Consider the following 14,101-nt stretch of genomic DNA (forward strand, 5'->3'; position numbering starts at 1 on the left):
ACGCTGCTTGAATCCTGTATTGCTGTGGCTCTGGCGTAGGCCAGTGGCTACAGCTCCGATTAGACCCCTAGCCTGGGAACCTCCATATGCCGAGGGAGCGGCCCAAGAAATGGCAAAAAGACAAAAAAAAAAAAAAAATGATCAAAACGAGGAGTTCCTGTCGTGGGGCAGTGAGTGGTTAACAAATCCAACTAGGAACCATGAGGTTGCGGGTTCAATCCCTGCCCTTGCTCTGTGGGTTAAGGATCTGGCGTTGCCATGAGCTGCGGTATAGGTCGAAGATGCGGCTCGGATCCCGCATTGCTGTGGCTCTGGTGTAGGCTGGCAGCTACAGCTCCGATTCGACCCCTAGCCTGGGGTCGCTGGAGTGGCTCAAGAAGTGGCAAAAAGACAAAAAAAAAAAAAAAAAAAAAAAAGAGAGAGAGAGAGAAAGCCATAAAAAATAAATAAATAAATAAATAAAATGATCAAAACGAGTTATTTTGTGTGCACAGTCACTGCAGCGGCTCAGGTCACTGCCGTGGCGCGTGTTGGATCCCTGGCCCGGGATGCTATAGATACTGCCAAAAAAAAAGAAAAAAAGAAAAAAAGGTCATACCAGACTTACTATACATCAAGACACTGTTTTATGTACATTACAAATATGACATAATTCGATCCTCAAAACAGCTCTATTGACGTAGACACTACTATGAGAATCCATCCCTGTTTTACAGATTGCAAAATAAGACACAGAGTGGTTAAGAAATTTTCCCAAGGTCATCCAGCAAGTAATGACAGAGCTAGGATGTGAACCCAGACAGTCTGGGTCAAGATCCCATGTTCTTGATGACGACACACCTAAAAGTTTAGTTAAAGGGTTCTACTGGAGTTTCGTTGTAGCACAGCAGAAACGAATCCAGCTAGTACCCAGGAGGATTCAGTTCAATCCCTGGCCTCGCTCAGTGTGTAGGGGATCCGGCGTTGCTGTGGGCTGTGGCGTAGGTCACAGACATGGCTCAGATCCCCATTTCTGCGGCTGTGGTGTAGCCGGCAGCTGTAGCTCCGCTTGGACCCCTATCCTGGGAACTTCCGTGTACCACAGGTACATCAGGTACAGCCGTAAAAAGCAAAAAGAAAAAGAAAGGGTTCTGCTGCCTTTAAAGGAATAGACAACGATTGCTCTAAGGGAGCCCGCTCAGGACAGAGTGCCAAAGAGAGGGTATGTCACCTATGCTTTCTGTGGACTCTTTTGCTTGTAGGGAGCACCTGGCAGGAGAAAGTATCTAACATCCGCAGCCAGATGCAGAAGCATCACGAGAGGCCAACTGCCGTGCTTCTGTCCGCCCTTGATGAGACGGCCTGTGAGTATAGATTTGTGGATACAGGGGGGTGCCTGGATCCCCCCAACCCCCAGGCCTCGTAAGCCCTGCAGTACAAGACTCCTCCCCCAAGGACCATGTACTCGTGGGTTCTGAGAGCTCTGTGGCCATGGCCTGTGGGAATGAAGAAAGGTCAGGGCAGGAGCTCACGTCCGACCAATGAGGAAACCAGGAAGTCCTGTGCAAGCTGGGGCCAGCCCACAGGCCATCGGAAGACGGGGTGACCACGGCAGTAAAGGCTTCTGTCTCATGAAGGGGAGGGGGCCCAGCAAACACCTTGCAGCTGCCTGGCCATTAGCCCCAGGGGGCTCACACTCCCGTGAAACCCTATTCTGTCCCATCGGCTCAGTGATTCTCAGCTGACCCCAGCTCTGGGCTTCAGATAGGCTGAGAACCCACCCAAGCTGTGTGTGGACTGCTGGCTGGGTATCTGCCTTCTTTCTGGGAAAAGGGGTTCCTAGTGCTCATTCGAGCTTCAAAGACTTCCCCTCCACCCTGCCAAAGGCTGAAGAACTTTCAGAGGTGGATGATGCGGGTGTGCCACTGAGGATCTTTGGGAGCCAAAACAAGCAGGGAAGAGGTGTCCCGTGTCCCTGACTCAGACAGGTCAGCCTCGAATAGTCCCCATCAATTCTCTTCCCCAGGGCTCTTCAACCTTCGAAGCAGTGACATCCCTTATAACCCCTTCTTCTATTCCTACACGCTGCTCACCGACTCCTCCATCAGGTAGGGCTTGTCCTTGGCTTGCGGTCACTGACTTCTTCCCACCCCTCCCCTCCCCAACATGCAGCCTTCCCAGGAGCGGGGTGCCTGCCCCAGCAGGACCCTCTAGGAAGCCTCCGATCAGCTTTTCCTGACCCCCTTGACGTCTGTTCCCACATCCTTCAAATCTGGTCTGCTCAGCTGCCTGGCGCGGGCCTCTTCTGACCTGCAGGAACAAAGGGCCTCTGGTCTTGTGCATCATCCTTAGAGACTCTCCGGACCCTCCCCTCTCTGCCCAGGTTATTTGCAAATAAGAGTCGCTTTAGCTCCGAGACCCTGCAATACCTGAACTCTAGCTGCAACAGTTCCATGTGTGTGCAACTCGAAGATTACAGCCAAATCCGCGACAGCATCCAGGCTTACACCTCGGGAGACGTGAAGATCTGGATTGGGACCAGGTACACCTCGTATGGACTCTATGAAGTGATACCCAAGGTGGGTTTGCTTGGCCTGGGTTCATGCCCGGCACCGCCCCCACCCCCACTGCCCAACAGCCCTGATAAGTCTCAACCTAACGGGACGGGGCCACAGCCCCTCAGTCACGCTGGCAGTTGGTCAGTCAGCCATGGTGCAACGAGTCCCCTTTGAGATCTCCCTGGGACGAGACAAAGAAGCAGCAGGATGCCTGTCCACAGAGAGCTCAGAGATTGTCGAGGAGGCTGGGGGAGTACAGGCTGGTAGAGCAGAGGTCGCCCAACATGAGCCTGAGAACCAGCTGGGCAATGACCTTGGACCAGTGACTTAGCCAGTCTGGGCCTCTGTTTCCTTACCTGTAAAATGGCACTAAGAGTCTCAACCTCAAAAGAGTCGCTCCAAGGAGATTTAAAGGAGACCGTGCCTGGCACCTGACACGCTGCAGATGCTCAGTAAATGGTAGCGGTCACGGGTCGAGATGAGCAAGAAACACACTGTCAAAACAGCCTGCGGACGGGCGGGGGCCGGGCTCGGACCCGTCCCAGAGCACTGGTGGGTCCCAGGAACTGGGTGGGGAGTGGGGAGAAGGAAGGGAGGGAGAGAGGGAGGAAGGTGAGGCTGGACAGGGAAGGCTGGAAAGCCCTGTGCCGCCAGAAGGCACACCAGGGAAGGGCACTGCCACTCCAGGAAACGGCGAGTCTCCTCTCAGCCAGGACGTCCCAGCAGTCCTTTTCAAACACGGCCGTGCCCTAGGGATGGCTCCCAGACCGCTTCCTCTCTGCCTGTGACAGGAGAAACTCGTAGAAGACGACTACTCCCCGGTGATGATAACCAAGGCAGTGAAAAACAGCAGGGAGCAGGCCCTCCTCAAGGCCAGCCACGTAAGTCCGTGGGCCGGCAGATGAGCCTCTGCAGAGCCCCCAGTCTGCTGGGTTAGGAAGGAGACCCTGCCAGAGGAGCCGGCCAAAGGCCCCGAATGAAACAGACGCCAAACTCCTAGGCACCCCTTGCTGCTCCACCCATTTGTTCCCTGAATGGCACAGTGGTTTAGAGCCTGGGCCCTGAACTACTGTGTCTGAGTTCAAATCCCCCTTCCTCCACCCACCTCCCAGCTGGGTGACCTTAGGCAAGTCACTTCACCTGTCTGGGCCTCCGTTGCCTCCTCTGTAAAATGAGGATCATAACGGTAACCTCCAGCACAAAGTTGTTGTAAGGATCTGTATTATATCATATAATGTGTATTTGAATATATTAATAGCAATACCGAATTAATATAAATGTAATATTTATATACATCTAGTATATAATAATCATATAAATATATGATACTTATATAAAAATTATATAGATATATCTGTATTTATGTAATTACATATATTGCTTTGAACACCACCTGGCACATTCCAAGTCTTTTTTTTTTTGGCCGCACCTGCGGCATGTGGAAGTTCCCAGGCCAGGGACTGAGCCTGCGCCACAGCAGCGACCCAAGCCGCGGCAGTGACAATGCTGGGTCCTTAACCTCCTGTGGCACCAGGGAACTCAACCTTCCACATCTTAAATAAGTGTTAACTGTAATCATTTCCTCACCCCTTGGGCAGTCCTGTAAAGATGAGAAGACGCTGCCTGCTTTTACAAACTTTTCTTGTGGAAAATTTGAAGCGTGTACAAAAAGTAGAGAAAATAGCATGCTGACTCCCCATCATGCCACTCAGCTTCAACAATCATCAAGTTAGGCCAATCTCGTTTCCTCTCCAACCCCACATTCCTCACCTCCACTCCACACCCTCTGCTGCTGGATGATTTTAAAGCAAATCCCATCTATCACATTGTTTCTTCTATCACCATTTCAGTATTTCTAAAAGACAAGCACTCTTTTCGAAACCACACTTTGATCATATATATGAACATTAATAAGGATCCCTTAATGTCGTCAAAAAGGCAGTGCAACCCCACGTTTTTAAAGTTCAGCTCCAGAGCAATCACCTCATCTCCATCCTGGAGCCTCGGCTGAGACCGGTCCTCTATCGATTCTCTGCTTGCCCCGCTCCAGGTGCGGGATGCGGTGGCTGTGATCCGCTACTTGGCCTGGCTGGAGAAGAACGTGCCCACAGGCACCGTGGATGAGTTCTCGGGTGCAAAGCGGGTGGAGGAGTTCCGCGGGTGAAGGACCACAGCCATCCTTTTGGGCTGGCTGTCTTCTCGTGCGGGAGTGGGGGCGGGGAGAGGGGAAGGAAGACCCTCCGTGTATTGGAGGGCCTCTCTGCAACAAGGAGTGACGGGTTCCTGGGTGGTCGTGAAGCTGGGCGGGGGTGTTGGATGACATTCCCCAGCTCTGCTGAAAGCGGGACAACTTGAAGGGCCACAACTCAACAGCGCCCCCTAGTGTCTACTTCAGGCACGGCCCGCTCTCTCTGTCGGGGAGGTAGGTGGGACCTTGGACCACTTGAGAATATCGGGTTAGGGTGGGAGGTTCCCTGAGGGCACGATAAGCCCAGGATACTGCCCTGGGGCTGGGGGAGTTTTCAGACCCAGGGATTTCCGTTTCTTCGCTCTTGCTTTACTAGGAACTCTCTTTGGGACACACGGCCTTGGTTTCCCCATCTGTAAAATGGAGGTAGGGGAGGAATAATTGGGGTCTACAGTCCTCCCTTCTCTGACCTTGAGTGGTTTACAAGTGACAGGTCAAGGCTTGGGAAGATGGAACCAGGAGGCGAGGCTGGGAAAACCAAACGGAGTCTGGCTGAGGTTGAGGCAGCCATGACTCTCACTTGCCCTTGTTAGATGTCCTGAGTCCAGGGTCATCTCCGAGCCTATTTGACCATTCCTGCCTTGTCCTTTCCAGAGAGGAGGAGTTCTTCTCTGGACCCAGTTTTGAAACCATCTCTGCTAGTGGCCTGAATGCTGCTCTGGCCCACTACAGGTACTTCAGGAGAAAGAACATTCTGGGGCTCTGTGGAGGACCTGAGTCCACATTTAAGCTCTGAGGCCTTTAGCATTGTGGGGGCTGAGGGTGGGGCGTGGAGCCCAGGCGGGTGTTGGGAGTTTCCTGTGAAATAAAAGACCTGAGTAATTCCCCACCCCACCAAGAGGCTAGAACTTGGTGAGCACTGAAGGCAGAAGGATCTGGAAGGGAGACGGGGCTGCTGCTGGATGTTTTTTCTTGGCTTCCTGTGAGTTGTTTATGTTATCTAATTCTTAAAGCTCACAAGCACATGGGGAGAGAGGCACATTCACTCAGCCTGAACCAGCCAAAGTGGGTCCAAGATGTAGGTTGGCCATATATTTGGTTCCATAGAAAACAAAACACCTGCAGTCCTGCCTGATGAAATTTGAGGGGGTCAAGCTGACCAGATGCCCCTCTCCCATCACCAGGGCTGGCCTGGCCTATCCCAGAATCCCCTCCCCCAGCATCCCCAAGCCTTCAGCTGCTTGGCCCAGCCCCTTCTCTCCCCTTCCCAACCCTACCAGTCCCTGCTCTCCAGCCCCCCCCCCCCAGGTATCCTTCCTTCCTTCCCTGGTTCCTTGGGGCCCTTTGCTCCCAGAGGCAGCAGGAAGTTAGAGAAAGCACTGGACTGCGCCTCTGAGTTGGGGCCCAGCTCCCTCATGGCTTCCCCTCGGGGCCTCCCGTGAGCCCCTTCTCTGCAGGCCTGTTTCTCCTGATATAAAAGGAGATGGCTGGGAGTTCCCACTGTGGCTCAGCGGGTTCAGAACCTGACTAATATCCATGAGGTTGTGGGTTTCATCCCTGGCCTCTCTTAATGGGTTAAGGATCCGGCATTGCCAGGAGCCGTGGTGTAGGTCGCAGATGCGGCTCGAATCCTGTGTTGCTGTGGCTGTGGTGTAGGCCAGCAGCTACAGCTCCCATTCGACTCCTAGCCGGGGAACCTCCACGTGCTGCGGGTGCAGCCCTAAAAAGAAGAAAGGAAAGAAAAAAAGGAGACGACCAACTGGGTGCTGGCTAAGGCGCGCCCATCTCCCACATTTGGGGCTCTTTTCCTTTCTCCCCTCCCTGAGGACCAGGGCCTGACCTGGGGAGGAGCAGAAGGAAAGGACGTGCGCTGAGGACCTTGGTAGCAGAAGCTCCGTGGTCTCCCAGGGCCCTTTAGGAGATCGCAGCTTCCCCAAAGGAGTTAGCTAGAAAGCCAAACCCCAGGGGGGGAGGGGTTCCCCTCCTTCTCAGCCTTAGGCTGCTCCTTTCTTAGCACCTCTCCCCTTCCCAGCCCGACCAAGGAGCTGCACCGCAAGCTGAGCTCAGACGAGATGTACCTGCTGGATTCTGGGGGGCAATACTGGTATGTACTCGCCACCCCACCCTGGCCCGGCTGTCTCAGCTCAGACATCCCCCATCTTCGAAAGGAGTGGCCTGGCTTGAATGCGCCTGAGTATCCTTCCCAGTGTCACACCTGGGAGACCCTGTAAGGAGGGCGACAGACAGAGGCCAAAACAGAGGCGCTCCCCACAGCCACTAACCTGTGAGAATCAGGAAGAGACACCCCTTGTGCCAGTAAAATGGCTTTTTTTTAAGCCTGCATATTATTACACAGTCCAAACAGCCATGCTCAGCAGACCTGCCTGACTGCACAGACACTGCCGCCTAGATCCTCACACACTCATGCATGCCCCAGACGTGTCCCCGCATGCCACCGGCACGATGCATGTTCCACGGCCCCTACTGCACAGTGAGGTGACCATGTCAGGGACAGTGGGGGCAGGATCAGGCCTCCAAGAGCAGTAGGCAGGTGAGAGACAAACGACCCTGGGGGACACCTGCGGCACAACTGGCACAGAGCACACAGGGATGTGTCTGTGAGTAGACATGTGCACATGTTCTTCTGAGTGTGTGCACAACCCAGGGTAGGATTATGCGGGAGGGCACTGTCCCCTGCTCTAGGACTCCACAATCTGTGTATCCATGTGTGTGCTCTCGTTGAAATTAGTTTACATCCCTGCAGTGAACAGCATTCCTTCAGCTGTGTTACCCTTGTACAGTGCACAACCTGAACACCTGGACATGACAGCCATGCAGAATAGGCTAAGCCTATCCTTCCGAGTGTGTGACCCATTGTTTCACCCGGGAGCTGAGCTGAGCTGAGCTGAAAGATTTTTTCTCTTTTCATCTAGGAAGCAGTGAGCTATGAGGAGCTAAGAGTGGGGGGAAGGAGGGGAGGCTGAACTAATGGAGGAGCAAGGAGTAGTTTCCCATTCTCCATCCTGTGGTGAAGGCGCTCATGGTGAAGGCTTCTCTTGGTCTTAGCTTGGCTTTGGGAACCATCCTGGCAGGCGCTCAGCCTCGCAGCCTTTACAGCCACTAGCGTGGCACTGTGTGTACTTGAGATGGCCGACGTGCAAAGGGGAAGTGAATTCATGGGGCGTGCTCGAGCAGGGTGAGGCTGGGGAAATGGTCACCTCACTTCCTCTTCTCTCCTTCTGAAGAAGTCGGCCACGCCCTATGACCTGCTCCCTAGGAGGAGTCCCTAGGGCCCTGGGACCATGCCCTCCCTGCCCCCCTCCATGGGGGCATGGCCCCAGGGGCCACTCCTGCAGCCAGTGGTTGGGAGTCAGACTCTGGCTTCTGGCTTCCGTTCACTGGGACTCTGAGCAAACCCCTGGGGCAGATCCATGGTTACAGTGGCAGCGAGAACTGTGCAGAGAGTCGGGGCTGGCACCAGGCCTGGCCTCACTGGGGCTCAGAGAGGGAGATGGCCTCGTGGCCTCAATTGCCTCATCTGTGAAATGGGGATCATGAGGTCGGCTCTGCATCCCTCCCCAGGAAGCTGCAAAGTGTCCTGTAAATGGCAAATAAGTCTATGAACCGTATGAGAGCCATACGCGCTCTTTGGACCTCAGTTTCCCTCTCTGTAACAAGGGCACAGTCTCTTCCTGGCTCCCAGGAAGCCTGGAGCAAGTCTTGCTTTTAGAGCAAGCCTGACCCAAGGAAGCCCAGATTTACAACCCGGCCCAAATGGGTGGTGCGGGGGTGGAGGATGTACGGGGGGATTCTGAGTCTCGGACAGCATCGTGATTTTGAAGGTGATAGCTTTGCAGAGTCCTTTTATGCACAGATGCTGAGGGCGGGAACTGCACGCTGGCAGCCGTCTTCTTCCTCTCCCCTCCCCACCCCCACCGCCACCCCCAGCCTTGCCACTCAAACCCCGGGGGACAGTGCACGGGAAGCACGTGGCCGTGATCCCTGCCCCAAGGTGTTCAGCAGAGCTGGACGTGCTGATTGTCCTTCTCCACAGGGACGGAACAACAGACATCACCCGAACAGTCCACTGGGGCACCCCCTCTGCTTTCCAAAAGGTATGGATCGCAGCCAGATTCCCCTACCCCTGCTCACCCAAGAGGCACCCAGGCAACCACTCTGCCGAAAGCCATGTGACTGTACGGAGGCCCAGGGAGGTTAAGTAGTTTGCCCAAAGTTCCACGGCAAGTTAGTACCAGAAAGCCCAGAGCCCCAACTGCTTCCGCAGAGATATTTCGGGCCCTCAGCCCGGGCTTATCATCATCCCGTTTCAGTACGTGAAAGGACACATACTTTGATTTAGTGCTGTCTGTATGCCTAGCCCTGTGCGCAGCAGAAAGGAGGAAAGGCGTTCCCTTGCAGGGGCGAGAAATGGCATCAGGGACGTCTCCGAGGTGGAAAGGCGCTGGCGGGGGCTGGTCCACTTAGGACAGGGTCCATGTACCTCGAGGGGGCCTCTAGGGAGTAGGGTGGAGAGCAGGGCACCCCCTTCAGGCGTTCAGCAAGTGACTGTGGTTCAGACCTTCTGTCAGAAACACCGAGGCAGAAAACAAAGGCCGGTCAGACTTCAAGGAGCTCACAGTTCAGGGAGGAGATCCATTGCCCCAGGCTGTCGTGCAGTAGACAGCAAGCCTGTGTGTGTGTGTGTGTGTGTGTGTGTGGTAAAGGGGACTCACCCCATCACCACAAGGAGTGACCAGAAGAGGCCACTGTCAGCCCACCTCCTCCCTCTTTCCCCAAGTTAACAGCCCCGACAGCGCAAGGCCGAACTGCCAGATTAGCGGGCCTCACCCCAAGCTTAGGGCCTGAAGAAAACTAAAGGTGGATCATGTTAATGGCAGTGAAAGACGCTGCCCTCTAGCTGAGCATTTACTCTGTCGGGGGCATTCTACCTGCGCCAGTCTCCCTACGCCTCGCAGCCACCTTAGGAGCTGGCACTGTGATCGTTCCGCCACAGATGAAGAAACGGAGGCACAGCCCGCACCTCAAGTTGCTTGCCCAAGGCCTGACTTGCAAGAGGCCACATCAGCATTCCAGCCCAGGGAGTGCCTCCCAAACCCCTAGCGTGGCAGCCTCAGCTCGCCATCACCTATGGGCATCCCTGTGCCCCAGCCAAAGGGACCCACATGGACCAAGCCCCAGCTTCGGGCAGGTCCCCCTCAGCCTCCTCTGGCCACTTTCCAGAACCTGGGTGATCACCCAGGAGCAGGCACCTACCCCCCTCCCCAACATACCCACACCCAGGCCTGAGCCCACACCCTGGCGAGCAGGCAGGCCAACAGCTGGAGACTCCCCGCTTCCTCCTCCTGTGTACCGCTTTCACTTGCCCTCTCCCCATCAGGAGGCATATACTCGCGTCTTGATAGGAAATATCGATCTGTCCAGACTCGTCTTCCCTGCTGCTACGTCAGGTGGGTTTCAGAAATCACGCTGGACCCAGAGCTTCAGGCCCTGATGTCAGTGGACCCAGACCCTGGGAGGCTAGTGGGGCCGGGATTATATATCCTCATCCCATCCATTGTGCAGCTAAAACCCAGCCCAGAGAGGGAAGGTGACTTGCCCACGGTCACACAGAGGTTACTGGGAGAGCCAGGTCTTGAATCCAGGCCTCCTGTCTCCTAATCTAATTCAGGAGCTGGAGTAGGAGCTCGGAGGTGGGGGCGGTCAGCATGGGCGGCAGCAGTGGTGGGACGACTCCTGGAGGAAGCAGGTATTTTGACAGATGGGGAGACATTGCAAGAGTTCTCAGTCCAGGAGACAGGTGCAACGTAGAATATACTAGAGCCAGGGCGTGGTTACCTGCCTCTCAGGGGCCCTTCACCTCAGGAACCATCCTGGTGGTTAGTCTGGAGAAAGAGCAGGAAGGGGCGAGGCCAATAGTCTGGGGTCCAGCCAACTGGCTGACAGCTGTCTCTCTTCCAGGGCGAGTAGTGGAGGCCTTTGCCCGCAAAGCCTTGTGGGATGTTGGGCTCAATTATGGTCACGGGACAGGCCATGGCATCGGCAACTTCCTGTGTGTGCACGAGTGTAGGTATCTCCTCAGCACTCCCCTGGAGGGCCCCCCCCCCCATGAAAGAGGTGAAGCCTTTCGCAGGCAGGAAATGGCCCACAGAGGCGAAATGACTCACCCAAGGTTGCCCAGCCAATGGGACTTGGGGCTCCACAGGGTAGGTGGGAAATGCTGGCAGCTGGCCACTCCTGCTGCCTTCTTGGCATTCAGGAGGGCCCCAGAGAGAGGCGTGGCAAGTCAAGGTCACGACTGGCATAGACCTCAGAGAAATCAAAGCCGGAGCCAGTCTGGTCTGTACCAGCCCAAGGTAGACGATGATGCAGTGAACACGTGCTGCTCGGGATCTCCAGCTACCTGCCCTTCCCCGAAGCCTGCTGGTTTCCAAGCTGGTAAGTGCAGGAGAGCTGACACTGTGCCTGCATCTCCCTTTCCAGGGCCAGTGGGATTCCAGTATGGCAACATTCCCATGGCCGAAGGCATGTTCACTTCCATCGGTAAGGCTCTCAGACTCCTCCAGGACTACAGCCTAGGGCATGCCAGCCTTCAGGGAGCACAGCCCCGCACAGGCCGACCGCGCTCCACCGGGGCACTCCCTCGCCTCCCTACTCCCAGCCCCGAAGGGGTGGTCCCACCATAACCCCAAGCACCTTCATCCCCCTTCAGCCCAGACCCTCGACTTTGCCCACGAGAGTTGGTCCCCAGCTGTACATCCAAACTCCAGAGTCTCCAGTCAGGTGCTGGGGTAACAGGACAGTGGCGCACAGGGAGATGGGAGTGCCTCCAGGACCCAAGTGGGCTCTGAAGTTTTCCCCATTGGGTGACAAGAGAGGGCGGGGGTCTGAGGCCTGGTGGGTTGTCTCAACATAGCCAGTGAGCATCTAACAAGTGGCGGGTCTGCCCAAGCCAACAGCCGGGGGGCAGCCAGGCTCTCCAGCCACGCCCCAGGAAACCTGGGCTTGGGACCTCCCCCTACTTGACGTCAGCAGCATCTCTTGTGTCTCCCAGAACCTGGTTACTATCAGGATGGAGAATTTGGGATCCGTCTTGAAGATGTGGCCCTTGTGGTAGAAGCAAAGACCAAGGTAAAGCACTACCGAGAGGGGCTGGAGGTGTGGACAGCATGGCAGTGACTTTGGGCTGCATGGGGCGGGGCGGTAAAGAAGGGCAAATGAGAATGTAGTGTGTGGGCATGAATTTCTTTGGAGTCTTCCTCAGCTCCAGAAAAATCCCAGAAATCAGTGTCTCCAACCTGTTTGCCCATGAGAATATTCGCATCATCTGGTCCCACTCCAGACCCAATGAATCCGTATCCCTGCCCTACATCATTGGTGCTCAGTGCACATCCTCATCACCAGGGGAGCTTGTTAGGGATAAAGATGCTGTATAATAGCAACCAACAAGATAAAATACCTAGATACGAACTTTAAAAGGCTTACAGGGAGAAAAATCTCTACTGCGGGACATAAAAAAGATTTAAGTAAGTGGTGCTCTCTGGAAAGAAGCCTCAATATTATGAAGATGTCATGTCTCTAAATGAATCTATACATTCAAGACAACCTCAATTTCAGCACTAACCGGCTGCTTTTGGAACTTCACAAAATGATGGGAGAGTTTATTTGTAAAGATAAACATGCAAAGATAGATAGCTAGTAAGCTAGGATACTTCGGAAAAAGAAGAACAATAAGGAAAACTAGCCCTTGTAGATCTTAGCCACGCTACAAAACTGCCATCACTAAAACAGTAAGAGCTCAGAGCTGGGCAAGGCAGGTGGGACTGTGGAACAGAATAGTTAGTCCAGAAATAGATCCTCTAGGAGTTCCCGTGGTGGCGCAGTGGTTAACGAATCCAACTAGGAGCCATGAGGTTTCAGGTTGGATCCCTGGCCTTGCTCAGTGGGTTAAGGATACCACGTTGCCGTGAGCAGTGGTGTAGGTTGCAGACGCGGCTCGGATCCCGCGTTGCTGCGGCTCTGGTGTAGGCTGGCAGCTACAGCTGCGATTCAACCCCTAGCCTGGGAACCTCCAATATGCCTCAGGTGCGGCCCTAAAAACCAAAAAAAGAAAGAAAGAAAGGATGAGGAGTTCCCTGGTGGCCTAATGTTTAAGGACTTGGCATTGTTACTGCTGTGGCTCAGGGAGGATGGGGGGAGAATGAGGTAGACCTCCCTGTGCTAATATGGAGCCCTCTCCTAGGTTTACTATGAGGGTGGGGTGTGGAAAAGTGTATAGTAGGATCCATTTTGCATGAATTTTAAAAATACATACATCTATAGACTGTATATGCCCAATGTTTTCAGGGAGGAAACTGGGCAGGGCGGAGACTCTATTTGTATTGGGTATCTTTTTGTAGTTTGAATTTTCTAAGCACATCCATGCATGGGAAATGGGAATTGTGGGCTGTTTCTTTTTTTCTTCTTTTTTTGGCTATGCCTGCAGCATGTGGAAGTTCCTGGGCCAGGGACTAAACCTGGGCCACAACAGCGACACAACCAGGGAACTCCTATTTCTTCCTGTGTATCTCCGGGATACATCAACTGATAGATACCTAGCTGGAGATACAGATTGAGAGATAGAGGTGTGTAGCTAGAGATGGAAATTAGAGAGAAAGGTATAAAAACCAAATATTTACCTTAAAATTATTTTAATGTAGGTTCCCAGCTCTGCTCTAGAGAGCCTCACTCCAGTGGTGGGGTGCGCACCCCAGAATCTGCATATTTAACAAGCTCCTTAGGCGCTCTGCAGACACGTGCTTTGAGAAACACAGGCCTAGGTCTACACTTCAGGAATCATGAGGGTGGCACCAAAGGCGGGTGGCTAAGCGGCAGCATGGGGTAGTCATGGGCACTGTGGGGGTTCAGGCTTGACAAGGGTCAGATCCCTGCGCCCAGGGCTTCTGGGTGGTGTGTTTCCTCCCACCTCCTTCAGCTTAGCTCCTCCCACTCACTTCCTGCTTTCCTACCTTACCTGTGCCCCCCAGTACCCAGGGACCTACCTGACCTTTGAAGTGGTATCCTTGGTGCCCTATGACCGGAAACTCATCGATGTCAGCTTGTTGTCCCCAGAGCAGGTGAGCGCCCCGCAACACTGTCTATGCTTCTCCCTGGCCCCGCGCCTCTCTGGCCTCTCTACTCCCCTACCCCAGGACCCTCTGCCCCTTCCTCTCCCTCGAGGGTCTACATTGGTGGTATCTACAGGCACACACTGGGCATCCCTCCCTTGTTCACCAGAGACCCCCGAGCTTCTAGAACTCTCCAGTCAGACCAGCATGTCCAAGCCCAGACAGTGAACTTCTGGGGAGTTGGAGACTGG

General features: G+C 54.4%; 1 protein-coding gene across 3 annotated transcripts in view; it reads left to right on the forward strand.

Moving 5' to 3' along the window:
* The window catches only part of XPNPEP2 (X-prolyl aminopeptidase 2), a 29,628-nt gene that overhangs the window by 12,674 nt on the left and 2,853 nt on the right, over positions 1 to 14,101 (forward strand). For all 3 annotated transcript variants that reach the window (XM_005673898.3, NM_001004048.1, XM_013986413.2), the window contains 13 exon segments: positions 1,242 to 1,343; positions 2,006 to 2,087; positions 2,363 to 2,558; positions 3,329 to 3,418; positions 4,588 to 4,697; positions 5,380 to 5,457; positions 6,758 to 6,829; positions 8,780 to 8,840; positions 10,124 to 10,193; positions 10,705 to 10,809; positions 11,227 to 11,286; positions 11,798 to 11,874; positions 13,770 to 13,859. In XM_005673898.3, coding sequence (XP_005673955.1) covers positions 1,242 to 1,343; positions 2,006 to 2,087; positions 2,363 to 2,558; positions 3,329 to 3,418; positions 4,588 to 4,697; positions 5,380 to 5,457; positions 6,758 to 6,829; positions 8,780 to 8,840; positions 10,124 to 10,193; positions 10,705 to 10,809; positions 11,227 to 11,286; positions 11,798 to 11,874; positions 13,770 to 13,859 — 1,193 coding nt within the window.

This window comes from Sus scrofa, chromosome X (genome assembly GCF_000003025.6).
Source record: "Sus scrofa isolate TJ Tabasco breed Duroc chromosome X, Sscrofa11.1, whole genome shotgun sequence".
NCBI classification, from domain to species: domain Eukaryota; kingdom Metazoa; phylum Chordata; class Mammalia; order Artiodactyla; family Suidae; genus Sus; species Sus scrofa.